This window comes from Cnephaeus nilssonii (genome assembly GCF_951640355.1).
Source record: "Cnephaeus nilssonii genome assembly, chromosome: 17".
Lineage (NCBI taxonomy): Eukaryota > Metazoa > Chordata > Mammalia > Chiroptera > Vespertilionidae > Cnephaeus > Cnephaeus nilssonii.
The window spans coordinates 8,384,646-8,407,688 of NC_137088.1; the positions used below are offsets into that span (position 1 = coordinate 8,384,646).

Sequence of the window (23,043 nt, forward strand, 5' to 3'; positions counted from 1 at the left end):
AAGCACTAGCACTGAATCAATGAGGGGCTTTCATATTAAGGTATTATGGAGACAGACCTTTGTAGATTAAGCTTTTTTGTTCACATTTTAGGAAAAAGGCTTATTTCAGGTTCCTGTAAGCAAAGGGGCTTGAGATTCCCCCCTTTCGCCTCTCCCCCACCCCCCGAACATCCCCCTGCCTTTCCCTTTATTTTTGTAGAAATTGGGCCTGGAGAATCCCATTAATAACAGGCCCAATTGAATGGTCTTGAAAGCTACCTCATGGATTTTTACAAGGACTTTACAAGAGGAAGTTCACGTCTTAGCACCTTCTTTTCTTTTCCCTTTCTCTGCCTCAAAACTTAAGTGACATACACAGTCAAAGATTTTTTCTCCTTTTCTGTCTTTAACATAAGATGACTGCTGCTTGTTTGATTCCGACCGCCTATCCCATTTGAGTCCCTGTGGTTTTCTGTTATTTTTCTACCTTTGCTGGTATTGCACAGGGAATCATGACATTGGTGGTATGAACTAACTGTCCAGTACGATTCCTTGCTGTTCTGATTTGCACATCTCTGGCTCTGGAGAGTCCTAAAGCTTTCCAGAGTGTATATGGTTCAGCCTGAATTCTTGGTAGACAAAGCACTTACACAGTTGATCATGTATTTAGCAAATACCTTACTGGGAATAAAAAGCAGATGGGAACTAAAAAGATTTTTTTAGATAGGCAGAAAAAAGCTCAGGCTGGAAAGGGCAAAACTTGGGTAACTGACAAAGGTATCTAAAATTGATTTCAAAATTATCTCAAAAATTGCATTCAAAACCCCTAGCTGTGAATGTCTTACTTTGTAAGGTAAACCTTGCTACAGGTATTGCCTGATTTTAGTCCTATTGTGTTTCAAGAAACAGTGTCTTAAATAGATTGTCATGTAGTGAAATCTGAATTCCTGCTACCACCCTTAAACTTGGACAAACCACTGATGCCTGATTCTTTTTTATTTTAGTCTCACCTGAGGATATTTTTTCCATTGACTTTTTTTGAGAGAGTGGAGAGGAAAGGGGGCGAGGGAAGAGAAACATCGATTGGTTGCCTCCCATTTGCATCCTGACAAGGATCGAGCCTGCAACTGAAGTTCGTGCCCTTGACTGGGAATCGAACCTGTGACCCTTCGGTCCACAGGCTGATCCTCTAACCACTGAGCCGAACCAGCCAGAGCTGATGCCTGATTCTTTTTTTTTCTTTTTAAAAAAATATATTTTATTGATTTTTTACAGAGAGGAAGGGAGAGGGATAGAAAGCTAGAAACATCGACCAGCTGCCTCCTGCACATCCCCCACCGGGGACATGCCCACGACCAATGTACATGCCCTTGACCGGAATCGAACCTGGGACCTTTCAGTCCGCAGACCAACGCTCTATCCACTGAGCCAAACCGGTTTCGGCTGATGCCTGATTCTTAATTAGGTAATGTGTGAGTAGAGGCGCTTTGAAGGGTAGATTTTCTGTGCGCAGGTTGGAAACCTAATATGAAAGGGGAAAGGGAAGAGTTATGTAACTAAATTAAGCTACAGGAAGGGATCTTTTTAGGTAATATAGTTAATGCAAAGACCCTGACATTTTGGGGTCAAAAAGATAGAAAGGATTTAGAAGTACAGATTGGTAGTTACAAATAGTCATGGGGATGTAAAGTACAGCATAGGGAATCTATAATAATAAAAGTGTAATCTGCTAATTAGAATGGACAGCCAAACAATCTTCCGGAAATCATTCTGGACGTTCTTTCGGACGAAACCGCAGCAGCGGGGGCCGAGGCAGAGGCAGTTAGGGGCGATCAGGCAGGCAGGCGAGCAGTTAGGGGTGATCAGGCAGGCAGAGTGGTTAGGGGTGATCAGGCAGGCAGGCGAGCGGTTAGGAGCCAGCAGCCCAGGATTGCGAGAGGTGTGTCTGACGGCCAGGCTGAGGGACCCCCTCCCCCCAACATCCCCACCCCCGTGCATGAATTTCATGCACTGGGCCTCTAATATAGTCAGTAATACTGTAACAATGATTTATGGTGCCAGGTGGGTACTGGAAAATCTGGGGGTACAAAACTGCTCCCCCTGCTCTGTCTCCACCTTCCTTATCTTCCATAGCTATAATCACTACCTGAAAAATTGATGCTCTTTAGAAATCTGATTCCTAAAACTTGAGTAAAAGAATGAGATTGAAAAGCAGGAATAATCCCAGGGTAGCTAGCTTCTGACCCCAAATAATCATCTTTCCCAGAGAGCCTGGAAGTTTCCATGTTACTGTTATATACAAATGCAGTTCTCTTGCATAGAAGCAGGTATTCTCTTTTTGAGAATGCTGTCACCTTTGGAAAGGTTATTTTCAGATGTGACCTGAAGTCATGCAGCAAGGCTGCTGCTTAATTGCTTGATGAGAGAACTCTGGGAGTTGTGTTTGGGGCAAGGGAGAGTCTGTAATGTTAGAACCTGGGAAGCGTTGAGTATGTTGGACAGAACCCTGGATGAGGACACAGAGTATTGGGCTCTGCTTCTGCCTGTGCTCATTTCCACATAGGTGGCCTTTGATAAGTCACATTAGTAATGGCTAAATATGTTTGAGACCAGGGTAATAATCTTGGCTCTGCTAATATACCATATGTTTGCAAGGTGTCTTAAACCACACAGCATTGTGATGTAAGATTTCAACAGAAGAGGAGACTGGCTCTCCGTGGGAGTGATTGTCTGATCCAAGATCACAGCTAGTAATTGTCAAGGCCAGAGCTCTAGCCTAAGTTTTTCTCTATTATCCATTATACCATGGCAGTTGTGCAAAACCTAGGGTTTAATATTGTGGTTCCTTGAAGAGTAGGTCAGGTTTTTAAATTTTTTTAAATTGATTTCAGAGAGGAAGGGAGAGGACGAGAAAGATAGAAACAATAATAAGAGAGAATCATTGATTGGCTGCCTTCTGCACCCCCACCCCCCACTGGGTATCGAGCCCACAACCCAGGCATGTGCCCTTAACCAGAGTTGAACCTGGGACCCTTCAGTCCACAGACCAACGCTCTATCCACTGAGCCAAACCAGCTAGGGCAAGAGTTGGTCAAGTTTGAGGGGAGTGCTGAGTAGGGTAGCATTAGGATGCTTGTTGATTGGAGAGTAGAGCACATCAGATAGGAAATAGGATAGATCTATATGACAGTGGGAAATTCTTTCTTAAAAACTCCAAAACTCGTTTCCTAAGTGTATCTTCTACTATGATTGTGTGTGGGAAGGGATGAAAAACTTTTTTACTTCTTCCTTTCTAGAATTTAGGCTAATACTACTAGTTATTTGCTTAATTACATTCGTATTGTGGATCAGGCAGCTTTTTTGGCTGTCCTCAAAAGTTAGTCATCATTTATAACCTAGTTTCTGTTAGGAAATGCTTTCTGGCCCAGCCAGTGTGGCTCAATGGTTGAGCATCACTATGAACGAGGAGGTCCCTGTTCAGTTTTCAGTCACAGCACATGCCCAGGTTGTGGGCACGATCCTCAGTGTGCAGGAGCAGCCCATCGATGATGTTTCTCATCGATGTTTCTGTCTCTATCCCTTCCCCTTCCTCTTTAAATAGCAATAAAAACATTTTTTTTAAAAAGAAAAAAAAATGCTTTCTGAATTTCAAACTACCAATTTAAAAATAATTGTTTAAACATGGAAGATTGAGAATGGAGACTGCCACTGTTTTGAATAACACATTAGGGAAAGAAAGGAATATTATAATCAGCAAAGCATTGTTTTTCTGTTAGTAAAAATGGTACATGTTCATTATAAAAATTTCAATCATGTTTTGGTTCTCTTAGGTTTCCTATTTGTAGTTATGTCTTTCAAATAATGATAAATTGCTCTTTTTATTGACCATACACACCTCTCAGATTCTCTTGTCTACTGCGTTGGTTAGAATGTCTAGAACAGCATTAAATAATAGTGATGCTAGCAAGCACTTTTGCCTTGTTCCTTACATTAGTAGGATTAATGCTCTATTAAGTGTTCTGCCATTAAACATAATACTGGCTATTAATTTGAAGGGTACTGAAAATTTGTTTATGTTAAGGGATGAATATGGAATTTCATTAAATGCTTTTTTTTTGTTTCTGTCACTGGAAGTTTAGACAGTTTTTTCTTCATTTCAGTAAATTATATTAATAAATTTCCTAATATTTTAGTAGTATCTTTAAAAAAATGGGATTGACATATAGGGTTTTAAATTTGTTTTATATCATCCTTCTCAGGCTTTGGTTTCAATTTTCTTCATAAAATTTGTTAAGCTTTTCACCTTTTTCTGTGTTGTAATAGTTGATGACATTATACTTTAATGTTACTTCAAGATTAGAAGTAATTTACCCATATCTGAAGAGTTATTTAATAGCACTCTTTTGGATAGGTGCTAAGGAGCATTTAAATTTCTTTCTTGGATCTGTTTTTTTTCTTTTAGACTGTATCAGCATGGAGTCGCAACCCATGCTTTCTTATAATTCTTCTTTCTAAATATTTTTTTCCTCCAAAAGAGCCAGCTTTGGGATTTATTTATCAAGTCTGATATATTTGTTTCTTACTTCATTGATTTCTGCTTGTACTTTCATTAAAACCTTCTTTATATTTTTCTTAGGTTTATTGCTTTTTTCTTCCTGAGTTGAGTGATTAATTTACTTTTGGTCTTATGCATTAATGGAAATATTTAGGACTGTATGCATTGATTGGGACAAAGAAAGTGATGGTATTCAATATCTTTTGCCTTGTGAAACTTGGCAGCTCCAAGATCTGGCCCCAGTCCACAACATCCTGGTTCTTAACTGTTCTTCAATTCTCTGATCTGCACCAGTATCCTTGTCAGCTAAATACATGAGCCAATAAATACATTCTCTTTTGAGTTTTTAATTGTACTATCTTCAGGATACCTTTACTTGGGTGTTGAATGACATGTTATGAAGAAGTTTTAGGTGCCTAAATAAGTATAGAGATGTTTTAGTCTTCTCTTAGCTTATATCTTATTTATGTTATCTTACTACTTCCTTTTATGTGAGTTACTCTACCACAGTAATTTGAAAGACAGTTAATATGTTTTATTTTTTGCTTTTTTTTCATCAAGGTATTATATGTGTACATATCTTACCAATGCCCCCCCCCACTCCCATACCTGCCCTCACCCCCCAGAGTTTTGTGTCCATTGGTTATGCTTATATGCATGCATACAAGTCCTTCGATTGATCTCTTATCTCCCCCACCTCTCCCTAACCTTCCCGCTGTAATATGACAGTCTGTTTGATGCTTTACTGCCTCTGAATCTATCTTTTTGTTCATCAGTTTATAATGTTCTTTATTATCCACAAATGAGTGAGATCATGTGGTATTTTTCTTTCATTGACTGGCTTATTTCACTTAGCATAGTGCTCTCCAGTTCCATCCAGGTTGCTGCAAATGGTAAGAATTCCTTCCTTTTTTGTGGCAGCATAGTATTCCATTGTGTAGATGTACCATAGTTTTCTGATCCAGTCATCTGCTGACGGGCACCTAGGCTGTTTCCAAATCTTAGCTATTGTAAATTGTGCTGCTATGAACATAGGGGTGCATATATCCTTTCTGATTGGTGTTTCTAGTTTAATATGTTTTAAATTCTGCAGGTGATTACATGTTTAAGTTTTCCTAAACCCATATTTCCTCTTTTATCTACTTTAGCAAAGTCAATATGAGGAAATGTCCTTTCTCTTACCAACTTAACCCTCTCTTGTTGGCTTTATTTATACTGTGGTCACTTTTTCTTTGTAACATATTTCTACTGCCTGGATTCTAGAAGGACTTATATCTCTGAAAATAAAGATATTTTATTAAACTAAGTCTTGATGGTGTTTCACATATAGTAACTTTTGCTGATACATAGTGAATACTTTTGATCGGTATATTTAGGTATTCCTTCATTTGTATCTTATTCTCTACCATTAAATAATTTCGTTTTAAGGGTTTTATTGTCATTACTAGAGGCCCGGTGCATGAAAATCTGGCACTGGGCGGTGGGGTCCCGCAGCCCGGCCTGTGCCCTCTTGCAGTCCGGAACCCCTTGGGGAATGTTCGCCTGCTGGCTTAGGCCCGATCTCCCTCCCCCACCCCCCACCCTCCCAAGAATTGGGCCTAAGCTGGCAGTCAGACATCCCTCTCACAGTCTGGGGCTCTCAAAGTCCAGGACCCCTCACTCCTTACCGCCCCCCTGCAGCCGAGGTGGGAGAGGCTCCCACCACTGCCACTGTGCTTGCCAGCCGTGAGCCGGGTTTCTGGCTAAGCGGTGCTCCCCCTGTGGGAATGCACTGACCACCAGGGGCAGCTCCTGCGTGGGGCCGGGGTGGGACATGGGAGGTTGGCCAGCCCAGGAGGGACTGCAGGAGGGCTCCAGGGCATGTCCAGCCTGTCTCACTCAGTCCCGATCAGCCGGACCCCAGCAGCAAGCTAACCTACCGGTTGGCGCGTCTACCCCTGGTGGTCAGTGGACGTCATAGCAAGCAGTTGAGCTGCCTTAGCATATCATTAGCATATTACACTTTGGTTGAATGGCCAACCAGACAACCGGACACTTAGCATATTAGGCTTTTATTATGTAGGATTATTCAAATATTAATTCTGTACCAGGCACTGTACAAAATCATTGGGGACAGAGGTGAGTAAAACAGACATGGTTCCTTTTGCCCTGCCCTCACACGCCCAGGCCCAGGGTGGATATAAGTGTACTTTGTTCATACCACTGATGGCTCAGCACATTGTATAGCAGTGTGCACCTGTCATTTCCAGCCTATGTCATGTTGGACATCCTGGTGCATGGGGAGGATATCCTATATAATAAAAGGCTAATATGCAAATCGACTGAACAGCAGAACGACTGGTCGCTATGACGCGCACTGACTGCGGGGAGCAGGCCTAAGCCATCAGTTGGACATCCCCCAAGGGCTCCCAGACTGCGAGAGGGCGCAGGCCAGTTTGAGGGACCCCCCCCCCCGCCCAGTGCAAGAATTTCGTGCACCGGGCTTCTAGTTAGTAAATGTTTGAGTAAATGGCCTGATTTTGTTGAAATGCTTAATTGCTTAATTTCTTAGATTTTACTCTCTGCCTACCCAATATATTCTGTTCCTACCTTTGTTCTCATCCTTATCCCTTTTAATTGTATATGTGATATTCTTTGCCTTTTGTAGTGTATCATCTACAATATTTTTTCCAATCAGTGCTCATTTTTATAACTACCATACCTTTGATGTCCATAATGTATGTCTCCTTTCTCACCATTGCACCTACAATTCCAGCACAGCTGTTTCTGAGAAATAGGAGCAATAATATTACTGAAAGATGATGTTTGATTTTATTCAGATTCTGGGTACTTGCTGATTTTATTCCTGCCACCTAGTGGTCACATCAAGATTACAACATGACATAGGTTTGTCTTGGCTTTTTCTTGTCTGTAGCCAAATTTAAAATCTGTTTATAGTACCTGTTAATTTTAAAAACTAAAAATAAAATAGACTTCCAGTCTGTCAATTTTATGTATCTGTTTTATTCCTCCCAAATAAAATGTGGTATACGGTAATCAATTTGCTTACCTTTTTTTCTTATGTGTTTTATTTCAGTTGGTCGCATTATGTTTCAGCTCTTCTCAGACATATGTCCAAAAACATGCAAAAACTTCCTTTGCCTATGCTCAGGTAAATGGATCATTAAATTATTCTAATGAGAAGTCATGGCTTACAGTTTTTCCTTGCTGAACAGAGTAGATGTATATTTTTAAAAAGTAATGGGCTGTGAAATGAGTTTAGCAAATAAAAATATTTTTACTAATATGAAATCATGGAAGCCTTTTTTTAAGGGAAGAGAGAAGACTAAATGGTCTCAAAAATGAAAAATAGAGTACTATTGTGTGTAATGAAATCTCTATACAATGTAGTCTATAAAATAATAGCATTTCAAAACTGATTTGGTAGAATTTCAGAAGTTTCAGTACTCCAAGCAAATTTAGCACTCCAGATTTCATAAGAAATTTAGGATTAAAAGGTAGAAGGGCAAAATATAGTTAAGTTATTCCTTGTTATATAAAATTGGATTGATATTTAAAATTTTTTTAATTTATTGATTGATTTGAGAGAGAAAGGGCGGGGGGGGGGGGGAAGAGGCATTGATTTGTTGCTCCACCCATCCATGTATTCTTTGGTTGATCCCTGTATATGCCCTGACTGGAGATCGAACCAGAAACCTTGGCATGTTGGGATGATGCTCTAACTAAATGAGCTACCTGGCCAGGGCTGATAGTTTTTAAAAGTAGAAAAATGGGAAGGAAAGCATCTATAATGTTACCTTAAAAATAGAAACAGCAAATTATATCTATTTTTAAAATCCATACTTGGGTATACAGACATGTGTACACAGTCTTTACACCAACTCCCTGATTACCACACAATTTAACATTAATATGCTGCTTTGTATATTTATTTTGGTTTGTGTGTATGTGTGAGTGTGAAGTTGTCACACTGTGTACCCCTTATATCTTTTACAATGCCCAACACACAGGAGTGATTTGACAGGGTTTAATGGGATGGTACTTTCCATTGAAAGATGTTTTTGTAGCTAAACGTCTTTTTTTTTCCCAGGGGAGAAAGGCCTTGGGAAAACAACTGGGAAGAAGTTATGTTATAAAGGTTCTACGTTCCATCGTGTGGTTAAAAACTTTATGATTCAGGGTGGGGACTTCAGTGAAGGTAAAGCTAAAAGTTACGTCCCTAATAACTTCGTCTATCAATTTCTGAAGTAATCATTATTATATCTAATTGTAAATATTGTCACATACAATATAATGTAAATTTTAAGTGGTCAAGTGAACAGTTGTTGAGTGAATGAATGTTGTAGACCAAGAATGTATGAAAAAGCAAAATGCTAAGACATTTTGTTTTTATGCAATTTTAATAATATAATTACTTGGTGAATTACCTTATGATAAATGCTAAAGTACTGTTCAGTTGTATTTATTCTAGAATTTTATTGGTGTGATTACTGTTTGAAATAAATGGGTTGTGGAGAAAATTCTTTTAATAGTATTGTAATAGGATTACACTTATATTTTAAAGATGAGATTTGTTAGAATTTTGATTATCTGCAATAATTACAAGGTGTTATCTCCTTCAGCAAATTGAAACCATAAAAAGTAATTTATATGTATGAGTATATTTTAAATTTTCATTATAGTTTAATGTAGCTTGTTATTTGCAGGTAATGGAAAAGGTGGAGAATCAATTTATGGTGGCTATTTTAAAGGTAAGCCTTAATATTTTATGGTCTCTTGTTTCAGTTCTGATATTAAAGCAAGTTTGATCATGTACTTTTAATGAGAAGAGGTTTATTCTTAGTTCACTTTTTGCATGAAACTAATGCTGCATGAAAATACTTTATTTGCATGAACTTGGGGATAAAATATATTGTAATATATAACTTTTAATTGACAAGATTAATTAAGGCTAACGTTATGGTTAAACATGACTTCAGCATGGAGGTTAGGCAACTATATACATGAAAACTCCTATCTTCCTGCCTAAAACTGTCAACATATTCTTTTGTTTATAGAGAATGTGGTCTTTTGCAAAATGAAAAGGTAAGAGAACGAAGCTCAGTAACACAAACTCCAATTCTGTTCCCTTGCACCCTTCCTAATAAATTTATGGACAGTCTGGGTCAGGTTGTGGCTGGATTTCAGTATTGCTTGAAGACTTGGAAAATTGTGTATACTACTTCACACATCTGTAACTTTTTTCTTTCCCTGATGGGTTATTACTTCCACATCAGGGAAAAGAATCTAGTTGTGTCTTTTTTCTCCCCCCTAAACCAAGCAATTTCTTTGAATAAAAGTTGGTATTTCTTTCTTTGTCCAAGGTTTGTATATTTTCTTTTGTCTACTAGAACTATATGATTGTGTATTATTTCTACAGCAGTAGCATTTGCATAAATCTAACTATTGCACTTGCCCTGAACGCCTTAGAAAAGTCAGTTGCAGAGATTTATAATGGGACCCAATATTACTAGGTGTTAATGCCGTGATAGCTCCAGTGTTATAATAGTCTTTTATATTTCTTTTGGGGGAAATGGATTACTACTCTTTTTCAGAAGCCTGTTCCCAAGGTAATCATTTTTTAAAGTTTTCTATGTTTCTGTTTGTTCTAAAGAAAGATTTGTTTGTATGAATGTTAAAAGGAAATGTAAATTCTCAAGATATTTCTGCTGGAATTAAAATAATCTCTAAGTGATTTTCCTGACAGAGTATTTCCTTTGAACTATTAAGAAACAGCTCTTTGGCTGGTCCTATTAGCCTGTAGCTTTGAGACTGATGCTGGTAGGCCACTTTCACGTGGTTATTCCCTGTGGCAAATACTTGTGTATTTGAAAATTGTATTTTGCCATTTAAGTTGTTTTTACAGGACTTTCTTCCTTAGATAATTTTGTGATCCTATTGATTGGAAGGAATCCTAATACTTAATTTGATTTAGGCATGGTCTCTACAACTTAATGTATGTAATTTTTTGGTTTCTGCTCTCATAGTCTAGCTTCAACTCAGTTGAGTTACTAAATTTACCATATAGAAATTAAGCACATAAGAAGATTATTAAACTCTCATGTACAATTAGGCAAGACAATTTGGAGAAAATGAGCTTTACTAAATAGAGATTTTTTTCCCCTAAAATTTCTTCATTAGTTTTCCCTGAAAGTTAATAGTTTAAATGTTAGTTAGCCAAAGTGTGTTACTATTAAAAGTGACTGTTCTAAGGCTGTTTATATAAAGTATTAAATATATGTTCTTTTTCTCACGGCTTTAAGTAGTATTTTTTGGTCTTTTTATGCTTTTGTTATTTGGTTAGTTGAAACTTTTTTCTAAATATTCAGTCAAGTATCTGTACTGACCAGAAGAGGAATTTCATCCTTTGCTTTCTATTTATTTCTGTGAACATTACACTTTAAAAGTGGCTTATACTGGAGACTGACGAATTTGTGTTTTCTTCAAACAGATGAAAACTTTATTCTCAAACATGACAGAGCGTTCCTTTTGTCAATGGCAAATCGAGGGAAACATACCAATGGTTCCCAGTTTTTCATGTGAGTAGGCATAATTCAGAGATGGGCTTTTCTTAAACAGAGAAGCGCTGTTCATGAGAAAGATGGTATAGTTAAACCAAGTTTAATGCTAAAATTCTGTGAGTTGGGTTTTTATTTTTAACTTCTGATGCTATAGTAACTGGTAAGCTCTAGCAACCACTTCTGTGTTCAGCAGATATCCTGGATTTGTACTTAAAGGTCATACCTTGAACATGTACATTATTTTCAGAATACATTATCATCTTACGAAAAAAAAAATTGGCTTTGACTCTTAACTAATTTGGAGGCTCAGTTTACCAAAGCTAGACTGGAACATGGATTATTGCTGGCCATTTAAAAATTGTTAATAGACTAGGACTAGATGTACCCTTGGCATGGAAGGCAGTTGGTTTGAATAAACCATCATATAGTTGCTTTTTCTCTTACTGCTCTTTGAGCCAATTTGAGAGAGATACCATTATTTTATGTATTATATTTTAAAAACCTCAAACCTATGAGATCTCTATGCAGTTAACCCAATGCTGTTGTCATTTCCACCAGAATTTATGTGATTATCACTCAGGAAACTTCAGCATGCTAAATTTGCTTTTTAAAATACAAACACCTTTATATATACGTGCATGCACAACTGAAACCTTACTACTTATTTTTCATCTTAAAGACCTTTGGCATACTCTTAGTTATATTGTTTACAGCTCCTCCAAAACCTATTTTTATTATAATCCTATGATATAAAATATGAAAGATAATTGTCTAGCATGAAGTTTAATGCTTTAGATTGGAAGTAAATCTCTATAGTTGTGCTACTCATATTGGAGAACTATTTATGTCTTATCAGAAAAAGTTTTTTGTTTGTGGGGGGAGGTCATCTTTCTGAATGAATGAATATGAATGGCGCTTCCCTGTCTTTAAAGGAGTTTATATTTAAAGGAATTTCAATTTCACATTTTAAATTTGTCTGAAAAAATAGATTTCCAACATGATCTGATAAAGTTCAGATAAGGGGCATTCTGTTCCTAAGAATGTCCTAAAAATGGAAAGCTGAGAGAAGATATAATACTTGGATTTGTACAGGAAAAAGGAAGACCTTAAGCAGTTGTTCCTATATCTCATTTTGTTTCCAGAGAGTATTAGTTATTACACTTCTTTATAGAGTATTTTTTTTATTCTTAATCTTCTTCGGCGTCAAAAAAAGGTAGTGGGAAATATTTTGAAAAACTTCTTATTTGGTAATTAAATATATAGAAGCTCTTAACTCTTTGATTGAGTTTCCCATTTCCATTTTTAAGCTTATCTGAACTGAACATGATAAACTAACCATTCATTGGTCAAGAAGCTACCATCCGAGGGCTCTAAAGTTTCTTTTAGATTTCCTTTTTTTATATCAGTACATGTAAAATTTGATTTAATAGGTAGCAGCAGGTTCTTCCCAATGTTACTGCTTAGCTTGTTTATAAAATGTTGAGAGTTAAAACCAGTGCACGTACATACATTAATTAAAATCCAATATATGAGATTCTCCCTTCAAAAAAGTTAGAGGGTCTTGTTACTGTGTTATTTAGTACTTGCTTAAGTCTTTCCTAGAAATGTTGAGTATCAAAACAAAATTAAGGCCATTGCTTAATTTCACATCAGACTACTACTTTTGACAAGTAATGCCAAATGAAAATTTTAACTTTAGTACGTTGAGATTAAAAATTTTCAACTTGTTTTCATAATTAACTGTAGATGGCATTAAAATTACTGTGAATCTGTGATTGAAAGAAAATTTTCTACTTTTAGTTTGAAATTTAATTCTGGAGATGCATTTTCAGTTAAAAAGCAATCTTGGAAGTAACTGTTTTTGCATACTCAAAAAAATCCTAATATCTCTTTTTTTAAAAGAAGTTTTTATGAATGTGCTTTTATAAATGCTGGCTAAAAGTACCAGTTCCTTGTGGGTTGCAATGTAAAAATCAAACCATTCACATTTCTAAACAAAACATCTTGCTTTTTTAGAAAGGACAGTAAAATGGAGATGGTTTTTTTCCATAAAAGAATAATCTTTGAAAATTCATGTTTTGCAAGCCTAAGTCCTTTTGGAGTCAGCAGTAGTAAAGTATAATGTACTGTCTTCAACTTGTGTATGCGATCCCAGATAATATCTCTCAAAGTTGAGGTTTCGGGGGTTGATGGCCACAGAGCCATCTGATGGCTCCCCTGCCTTTCACCTTCTTACCACAGCTCTTTCCATGGCACCTTGAACAGTAGTTCTGCAATTTAAAAAAGAAAGGATAGTGTAAGAATGGATGGTAAAAGTGCCAAGAACTGTCTTTATAGTTCCTGTTTTATAAACTTAATAAGGACTTTTGACATATCCTTGCAAAAATTGTATTTGTAGTTTATGTTCTAAATCTGTTACTTTGCAATTCCTAAAGCGTACATTTAGCGCTATTAGTGTGGGTATTTTCAAAATGTTCCTCAGGCATTTTTGTGCTTTGTGCAATAACTATTGTCTTCATTACTTACACATTTAAAACTTGCCCTTCCTATGCATACAGCATTTTTATTACATAGAATTTTGCATATATTGCTTTCTTTGGGTAGAACAATTACATATATGATGGAAATCAGGCTTTCTTCTATCAAGCTATTTGTAATTTTTGCAATAATTGCTTATATCTACTACTGTATTAGTTATCATGATTTTGGTTTAGGGACCTAAATAGAAGAAAACGGATTCTTTTTGGAATTGCACTGCTCAGGAAACAGGAGAGAAGTGATGTATGGTGGGGTCCCCATGAATCACTGAGGAAATAATGGTTCATGGTGAGGTATTTTTGAAGGAATTTCAAAGAACAGGGACAAAAGTCGTAACCAAGTTAATTCAGTATTTAGTCATTTTGTCCTTTTTATTATTATTTATGTCTTAAGCCAAAGACTAGGAAGCACCACAATAAAAGCTATAGAATTACAAAGTCTTGCAGTAGAAAAGAATTTAGAAATCCGGTTCATCCTTTTTGTTCTAGAGATAATGCTAGCTAAAGAAGAAAAGCCAGGTTATAAAAATTTCATTCATAATCTATAAAAAGTTGATAGCTAGAAAGAGAATCCTGCACACTGGAAGGTACGAAATCTTATTGACCACTCTGCTCTGAATTTGTTTTGGTTAGGTTTTAGAAGCATCAAGCATTCCTGGAAAATAAAATGGCACGTTATAAAGTACCTACCCCACTTTCAAAGATCAAGTAAATATTTTAGTGTGAACATGTGCACACTTTAAACTATGTGAAAGAAAGTTTTGTGGGTTGATCCTAAGTTTCTGAATATGTGAAATGATTTTTATGCAAACATTGTCTTGTCTAGAGGAAATCGGCGTCTTTGCCTAGTTTTCATTAGTCTAAAAGGTGCTGCAAAGAAGCTTTGGCTCATGGAGCCTCAGTCAGGAGCAGCAGCAGCAGCAATCTCTATCCGCTACTGTTAGAACGTGGGCTTGTGCCTTATGTCACAATTGTGGGGTAGAAAGACCTTCAGAACTTTGCACAAGTCTCTGTCATTGGTCATGATAATTATAAAAAGGTATGTAAACAAGATAATGCAGAAAAGTCAAACTTGACTTTAAACAATGAGTTTTTGTTATATTTTAACAGTTATAAATAGGACTATAGGGAGGAAAACAGAAGAATTTCTAGAATGTGCTCTGTCATTTAAGAATCTGACGTGCCAGTGGCTACTCACCTGAAAGGGACAGAGGTGCTGATCATTCCAGAGCAAAGGGAGTTGGGTGGTTTAGGTTTAGGGGGTTTATAAAGCTTTGTTGACATTTGGGATAGCAAAAGTGTATTTGGATAGAAATGCTTTTTCCTCCACTATTTATGAATATGGATGAGAAGAAATGCTAGTTAGTAAGCTGAGAAGTTCTAGCTTTTTTCTTTTGTTTTTGTGGGTAATACCTTCATATGTTATTTTTAGGATTTTCATGACAAAGATGCTTATGAAATTTAACCATAAGCCAGGTTCTCTAATTATCACGTGTCATCCCTAAAATTCAGTCTTAGTATTACTTAGTATTTATGTGATGTATGCATTGGTGGGTATTATGTTAACATTAGCACTGAATTTTTTAGAGCTCTTCTATTTTGGTGACTTTTGGAACATATGTGTAGGGCACTGTAATGTGGCTTGGTTAGTTTCTGTTGCCCTTACAAGTTTGTGCCGCTCTGTATATTGGTGCCTCCTCCATGATGGTGTGATGGTTTCAGGAGTTGGAAGGAAAAAATTGCATGTTAAAGACTGCATTAGACAGAAATATGCTATCTTTGTTTCCTTCTCCCATACTATTTTACACCTAGAGTCATTTTTTTTTACCTTCACTGAAAACTTCACATTATTTGAAACATATTCTTTTTTGATAGTAATCCATGTATCAATGCCTTTATACGAAATTATAGCTTGTTTTTAAGTGCTAGTATTTTAATATTTGATATGTCCTAAAAACCTGTAAAGAATTTTGTCTACTATATAATAAGATTTCGGTCTGAGTAGTAATAGCTATGTTTAGAGTTCAGTAGAGTTAAAATTGATCAAACAGTATATATTCTTTGAAAAAAAGTACATAATGGGGAAAATCAGAATTAGGACAATAAAGTTCTGTTAATGTGGCGAAGATTTGACAGCATACTCTCATACATACATCTATTTTGCCTTTTTTTCTTTTAAGAAGGTCTTTAAAATTCTAGTTATGATGCTTTATTATATTATTATTTTCAGTGACTTAACAGCTACAGTGTGTACATGTCTGTGAACAGTAGCTACAGTCCAAAATTTGCTTATTCATTTCTGATAGTGGTAAAGTTGTGATGTGTGATTGAAAAATGGTTTCAAATGTGGGAGCACAAAACGTTCTTGAACTATTTGAAGTGAATTAGTAAAAAAGTTTCCTGAAATGTTGTTTGTTTTGACTTTTCTTAACTCAGTATTTTTTCCATTTAAATCTTTGCTTTCCACTGGTATAATGGCTCCTGGGCATTAAAGATTTATGTTTTTATATGTACTCAGGATACATTATTCTCTTTTTGAGAAAGATGTTAGTTGACTTAGCTAGTTTCTAGGATTTGTGAAGCAAAATGTAATGTTTTGTTGATAGGTATTGACACTCTGAGAGATTTCAACTTCAACCACAATGCTTTTCTTAAATGTGATTCACCTCTACATACATACCTATGTGAAAGAAAATTTAGAGCCCTCCATTTTAAGAAGCTTTCTTGCTTTGCATAAAACTTGAAAATATTTAATTTCAAAGTTATATTAATATTAAAACATAGATTCAGTCTTGTCTTAAAAGTGTATTACAATTTATTTCTTGCCATTTTTGTGTAAAATTTACAGAAAGAGTGTTACACCGTGCGCTCCAAAGGTAATGTCTCATTACTCTAAGGCTCTCTCTCTCTTTCTTTGCCTCTATCTCTTTAATCCTATTGTTATGTGCATTGAACAATTTTAAGGGAAAAAAACAAAACTCTGCTTGATCTGTATGGCAGCAATACCTGTAAAACAAGTGTGTTTTATTGTTCATGGTTTACCCTGGGAAGCATGTTTTAATTTCAGTGGCTTATTTCTACCAAGTTTCCACACATCTTCAGGGTTGGGGGTGTTATATTGTATATAATAGTTTTAGATTTCATTTTAGTACAGAACTATTAATTTCTGTATAAGGCCAAAAGCTTCTTTGATAATGGTGTAAAAATAGATTGTTGGAGTAATAGTGACACTTTACAATTTATAGGATTTACAAAGTTTAAATGAACCCTGGTACATATACAGTGGTGGACAAAAGTAGGTTTACAGTTGTGAGTACACAAAACACAGAGTTTATTCTTGTAATCTTTATTGATTATTGTATTATTTATTTAATATTATTAACCTACTTTTGCTCACCCCTGCATCTTTTAAGTAGATTTAAGGGTTAGGGAAACCTGGACAATTAGTATTTAAGTGACAGGAAAAATGAAAATCTGAAAATATTGAAATCTTTTGTCATTTGAAATGTTCTGTGTGGTTCTCCTTTAGATATGTTTTCATAAGCATGAACAAATAATAGTCTGTGGCCTTCTGAAGGTCTTAACTTACTGAGCATATGTCATCACTGCATGGGACTTGACAACTGTATCGTTTTGAAAGATCAAAACAAGAGTTGGTGAGATGAGATGGCTTTGTCCATTGTAATAGAATTGAATAGCTTGGACTGAGCATATCACTTCCCCTGTCCTTTTGTAACCCCTTTTGGCAGCATCCTCTGTTTATCATGTTTAAGTGTCAGCCCATTGCCAGTAAGCCTGCTTTACACTGGGATTTCTACTGGAATGGGGGCAGAACCCTAGAGGGCTTCCTTTCATTAAGATCCTTTCAGTATTCTTAATATGTAGTCTAACCCAACTAGGGTGTAAATTTGTATTGCTGCATCTTGAGCGGCAGACGTGAGTAAACAGACTGAATTACACCAGGTTGGGCACTGTGGACCAGCTGAAATTTGTCCTTGAATGAATTATTCCTGTCTTCATTTGTTTCCTTCACTACTGCAGTGAAGGGCCAAGTTCATTTGTCTTCAGCTTTCATTTGAATTAAAAACACAACTTGAATTTACATAAAGGTAGCTATTCTGTCCTCAGATCGAGTCTCAAGTAGTATGTTGCTACATCAATGCAGTTAGCTAGAATGTTTATATCTTACCATTTGCAAAGGTTTGCCATATTACAGCATTCCTATTAGCCAAGGTGGCAACTTGAATTGGGTTCTGTGTGTTTTAGAAAAATCTGTAGGTTTTCCTCAGTACCAGAAGATTGAGAATTGTGAGAGAAAGGAACAAGGAAGGAAGAGGAATAAATCTAACCAACAAACCATCCATTGTTTTCACTGCTGCACATTTGAAATGGAGCCTTTACACAGCAAACATTTATACCTTTGAATTTTTTTTATATCTTTCCTACAATGGAATCACTGTCTAGAGTATGGACTGATTCCATCCTGTCTTTAATGTGCTTTGGTAAAGTTTGATAATTGTGGGAAGCGTATTTCTTTCTCAAAGTTATTGTCCAAGGTAGTTTCTGGATGCTAGTTTATTGATTGAAGCATTAGTGCCTCACCAGTTTGCTAGACTTACTCTCTCCTTTCTTTTTCTTTTTTCTTTTCTTTCTTTCTCCCGCCTGTTTTTATTCATTTTTAATATTACATTAGCTTAAGTAACCACTTCTTAACCTTCTAAGGAAAATTTGAGACTAGTGGTTTTAAAACTCAAGATCCCCTTTAAAATTTTAGAACTACTTGGGTTGACATTTTAATTTTCTTAAATTATGAAGTGGTCTTACAGAACTGGATTTTCTTAATGTAAGTATAAGTGTTAAAGTTCTTTGTAGAATACTGACTTTTAGCATTGTTGTGAAGGTTAAATTGTATTTTGTTCACTTAAAATGAATATAAAAATTGATGAAGGAGCTCCTAGTACAATTGACTGGTTTAACATGGCCTGATGTCCAGTGATCTTTCTCTCAAGTGTTCATCACTCATCTTAAAAGTTAAGATGTTTGTGGCATATACATCTGAGTCTAGTTATATCTGCTTTTGATTTTTTTCTACTGCAATTCACAAGGTGAAGATCTGTGAAAATGCTATGGGAAAACCAGTCTGGGTTCAAAATATTTTAACTAAATGTACCCAAAGGCTTCTCAAGAGTGACTAGCTGCCAGCTTGTGACTGGAAGAAGCCAGCTGAGTGTTTTCTGGGCCGCAGGAATTTGAGATGTCTGTGATGTTGCCCATCGGTGTTTACCTTGCTGTCAGAAGTGTTGGCAGACTGAAGGTTTGCTCCTATTGCATTTTCAGAGTTGCTCTGAGTGGTGGCAGAGCTTCACCTTAGGTGAAGGAAAAGAGGTGGAAAGTTCTGGAAACAGAATTCCTGAAGCCTCACTTCCATCTGCCTGCCTAAAAGATGCACACTGACTCAGTATGAGACACAGGAAAAGAACTCATGCTCGTCAAGTGTGTGGAGCACGTGTTGGTCACACTTTCATTTTTGTAGAGCAAATGATAGTTCTTTTTATTTTTGTTTGATTATCTTAATACATTTTGAGTTTTTTTTGTTTTGAATTTAGAGTAACTTTAATATTAATGTCTATGCTGCTGTATATTTCAAACCTATTTCATAAATATGTGTATATATGTGTGTGTGCATATATGTATATATAGTCTTCATATTGGAGAAATAAATATAATTTTGAGTTTTTTAATCAGTAAAATGCTACTATTGCTGTTTTTAAGGTTTACATATGTGTTTTAAGTTACATGTATATCATATTTAACTTTTTCCTGGTCTTTTTATCTTTACCTCTTTGTTTTCTACATGCTCTGTGTTAAACTCTTCTGCTCTGCTCACCCGGACACCTGGTTTCTGCAATCTTTGTGATGTTTGCTCCACAGTACCACGAAACCTGCTCCGCACCTGGATGGGTAAGAATTATTTCTTATTACTTTGGGCAGGGGAGGTGGCGCTGTGTGGTCAGTCCCAGGCATATTGGACCATGGGTAAACCCTCAAGGGGGCCCTCTTGCTCTTTGACAGCCAGACTCTTCTTTAAAGATCATAGGGTGCGGTAACCTTGAGACTCCGTGGCTTCCATGTCCCTGTCGGGGTCTTTACCAGGGCTTCTCAGCCATGAAGTGACCCTGTAGGATGGTTTCTGAGTAGCAAGTGCATTCTGACTGTTATAGAACTATTTGCCATAAAATAGTTAAGAACCATTGTTTTAAAGGCAGAAAACTAAGGCCCAATTTGAGTAATTGCTTTTTTTTTTTCTTTTATGAAGCCGATTTCAAGTTCTAATTTCCTTTATGCATCAGAAACTGTGCTTTTTATATTTAAGTCTGTGGACATGATTACTGCTCGTGCTTAATTGTCAACAAACTAACTCTTTCTTACATTTGTGTTGTGACAGGGTGCATGTTGTCTTTGGACTAGTTATTTCCGGTTTTGAAGTAATCGAACAAATTGAAAATCTGAAAACTGATGCTGCAAGCAGACCTTATGCAGATGTGCGAGTTATTGACTGTGGGGTACTTGCCACAAAATCAACAAAAGATGGTAAGGGTTTGGGGGGAGGGGGTAAAGGGAGCTAGGATACAGGCAACTCACGGTGAAACTGTGACTTAAAGATACCTCCTGGATACCTCTGGATTTAATGAGTGGTATATCCATAGCTCTGAGACCCTTTATCATACCCAGTATCCAGTCCATCAGCAAATCTCACCAAATCTCACCTCTTCTTCTTACTTCCCCTGCAACCTGGTCAACATGACCAGTGTCTCTTACCTGGCATATTGCAATAGCCTCATAAGTGTACTTTGCCTCTACCTGGGCTCCTCTATAATCTTTTCTCAGTGGCAGTAGCCTCTCCTTGCTTATACTCTCGTCCTTCTGCAGTCTGTCCTTAAGATCCACCAGAGTATCTTCTCCTAAGGCTGCCTTCTCAGTCAGCCAAAGCTGAAGTATTTAGAATGGCCTGTGAGGCATCTGGCTCTCTATTTCCGACCTCTTCCCGCTCATTCATTGTCTTCCAGCATGTTGTCCTTGACGACTCAGATATGCCAAGTACTCAGGGACTTTGTGCTGCTGACTCCTCTGTCTGGAACACTCTATTCAGATATCTGACTGACCCCCTCCCTCCCTTTACTAAAGTCTCCGCTCAGATGTTATCTTAAATTACCCCTGACTCCCTATTCCCTTTATACTGCTTTTTTCCCCCCACTTATTATTTGTCATATTATGCAGTTACTTACTTTCTTATCTGACCCCATTAGAACATAGACTCCATGAAGGCAAAGGCTTTGTTGCTTTACAATCTCACCAGCAAACAGTATTATCAGCTTGAAAAAAAGTTTATTTAAATTTTGTTTTTAGTTTGTTATACATAAAGCATGTTTTACAATATTTGCTAATCACATTTTTTACTCTGAAAGGTAGGCACTGAAACCCAGTACTAATATTTTTGTTAATATTTCTTGAAAGTTTTTGAGAAAAAGAGGAAGAAACCAACTCATTCAGAAGACTCGGATTCCTCTTCCAATTCCTCTTCCTCTTCAGAATCATCTTCAGAAAGTGAAGTTGAACGTGAGAGAAGCAGAAGAAGGAAACGTAAGAGGAGGCCAAAAGTTAAACATTCTAAAAAAAGACGAAAGGAAGCAAGTAGTTCAGAAGAGCCAAGGAATAAGCATATAGTGAGTCCAAAAGGGTAAGTGAAACCCTAGAATTGTCTTACCTAAAGGAAATAAACTCCCTGAAATGGGGAAAGCATGTATAATTCTGTAAACTTAGCTCTGCTACCTATTGAAAGATGAGGGCATTTTTTTTACTGTAAATGAAACCCGGCAAATATAGGGTAGCATAGACATTTTATTTGTTTGCAGGTGAAAACAATCCCTGAAACTTTTAAAAAATATATTTTTATTGATTTTTAGAGAGAAAGTAAGGGAGAGTGAGAGAGAGAAATATCAATGATGAGAGAGTATCATTGATCGGCTGCCTCCTGCATGCCCCCTAACCAGGATTGGGCCCGCAACCCGGGCATGTGCCCTGACCGGGAATAGAACCAGCAACCTTTTGGTGCTCGGGACAACGCCCAACCGGCTGAGCCACATAGTCCAGGGCTCCCTGAAACTCTTAAAAGAAAGAAGTTGGATACATTTGACAGTATTAAGAATTTTAGTACTGTGGGTTTTCACTTGAGTTGATATTTATATGTTCTCTTTGAGGAAACTGTATAAACCTTTTGAATGAGACTTGTAAGGTATCAGTACTTTTGCTATTTAATATCTAATTTTATGTGCTTTTATTATTACGGAATGCAAACATTACATATCTTAATTGGTGACTTGGTATGTTCTCTCTAAGTCACTCCGAGAGAAGTGATAACAATGAAAAAAGGTCAGTCGATTCAAATGCTAAAAGGGAAAAGCCTGTGGTCCGCCCAGAAGAGATACCCCCAGTGCCCGAGAACCGATTCTTACTGAGAAGAGATATGCCTCTTGTCACAGTGGAACCTGAACCGTAAGTAGGATGGTTAACCTGTGTTTTCATTTCTGATTGATGATTTTCATCAGCTTATTGCAGTTTCACACTCATTTGTGGAGCATGACCTATAGTCAAAGCACTTGAAAGTTAACTACGGGAGATAGCAGATTAAAGAATGACATTTACCCTACTTTCAGAATTCATATTCTATAAATAGTAGAAAAAGGGGCTGGACAAGTTGGTCAGGGAAGAAGTTCTTGTTGGAGGCCTGGAAAGATTTCATTACTAATCTTATTTCCTTGGTTTTTCATTAGAGGTGAAACTTTGGTTGTCAGAGCAAAGTGAGTTGAACTCTTTGGATCTAATAGAGTAATAAACAGTAGTTGGGGTGATGGAGAATTAGGATTTAATGGAGAGAGTTTTGGTTGGGGGTGATGAAAAAGTTTTAGAAAGATAATAGTGATGGTTGCACAACATTGTGAATATCCTACCTAATAAAAGGGTAATATGCAAATAACCATCACTCTGCTACGCCCACGATAGGGCCGGCGGGAGGCTGGGGGGCGGGACTCAGGGTGGCCTATCCGGCCGTTGAGAAGATCAAGATGGCGGTGCCCAGTTCTCTTAGTTCCGGGGGTCCCTGGGGAGATCGCCGCCCCAGGGAGGCGTGGCTGGGCCCACCCAGCTGCTCCCGGGGGAGATCGGCAACCAGGGGGGGCGTGGCCGGGCCGCCCAACCACTCCCAGGGGTCCCTGGGGAGATCGGCACCCCCAGGAGGTGAGGCGGGACCTGCCCAGCCACTCCCAGGGTCCCTGGGAACATTGCATGCATGGGGTTACTGAGACCCAGACCAGGCCTCTGGCCACAGATTCATAGCTTCGCAGAGACCTAGGGC

The 23,043-nt window shown here is 37.3% G+C and overlaps 1 protein-coding gene across 10 annotated transcripts in view; it reads left to right on the forward strand.

Moving 5' to 3' along the window:
• The window catches only part of NKTR (natural killer cell triggering receptor), a 50,318-nt gene that overhangs the window by 8,270 nt on the left and 19,005 nt on the right, over window positions 1–23,043 (forward strand). For 5 of the 10 annotated variants that reach the window (XM_079795610.1, XM_079795612.1, XM_079795613.1 and 2 more), the window contains exons 3-10: window positions 7,611–7,685; window positions 8,625–8,732; window positions 9,241–9,285; window positions 11,025–11,112; window positions 19,563–19,592; window positions 20,077–20,222; window positions 21,147–21,369; window positions 22,029–22,184. In XM_079795610.1, coding sequence (XP_079651736.1) covers window positions 7,611–7,685; window positions 8,625–8,732; window positions 9,241–9,285; window positions 11,025–11,112; window positions 19,563–19,592; window positions 20,077–20,222; window positions 21,147–21,369; window positions 22,029–22,184 — 871 coding nt within the window. Of the gene's footprint in view, window positions 1–7,610; window positions 7,686–8,624; window positions 8,733–9,240; window positions 9,286–9,591; window positions 9,620–11,024; window positions 11,113–16,479; window positions 16,508–19,562; window positions 19,594–20,076; window positions 20,223–21,146; window positions 21,370–22,028; window positions 22,185–23,043 lie in introns of those variants that run through there. The other 5 variants (XM_079795618.1, XM_079795619.1, XM_079795616.1 and 2 more) reach the window with 5 other exon arrangements.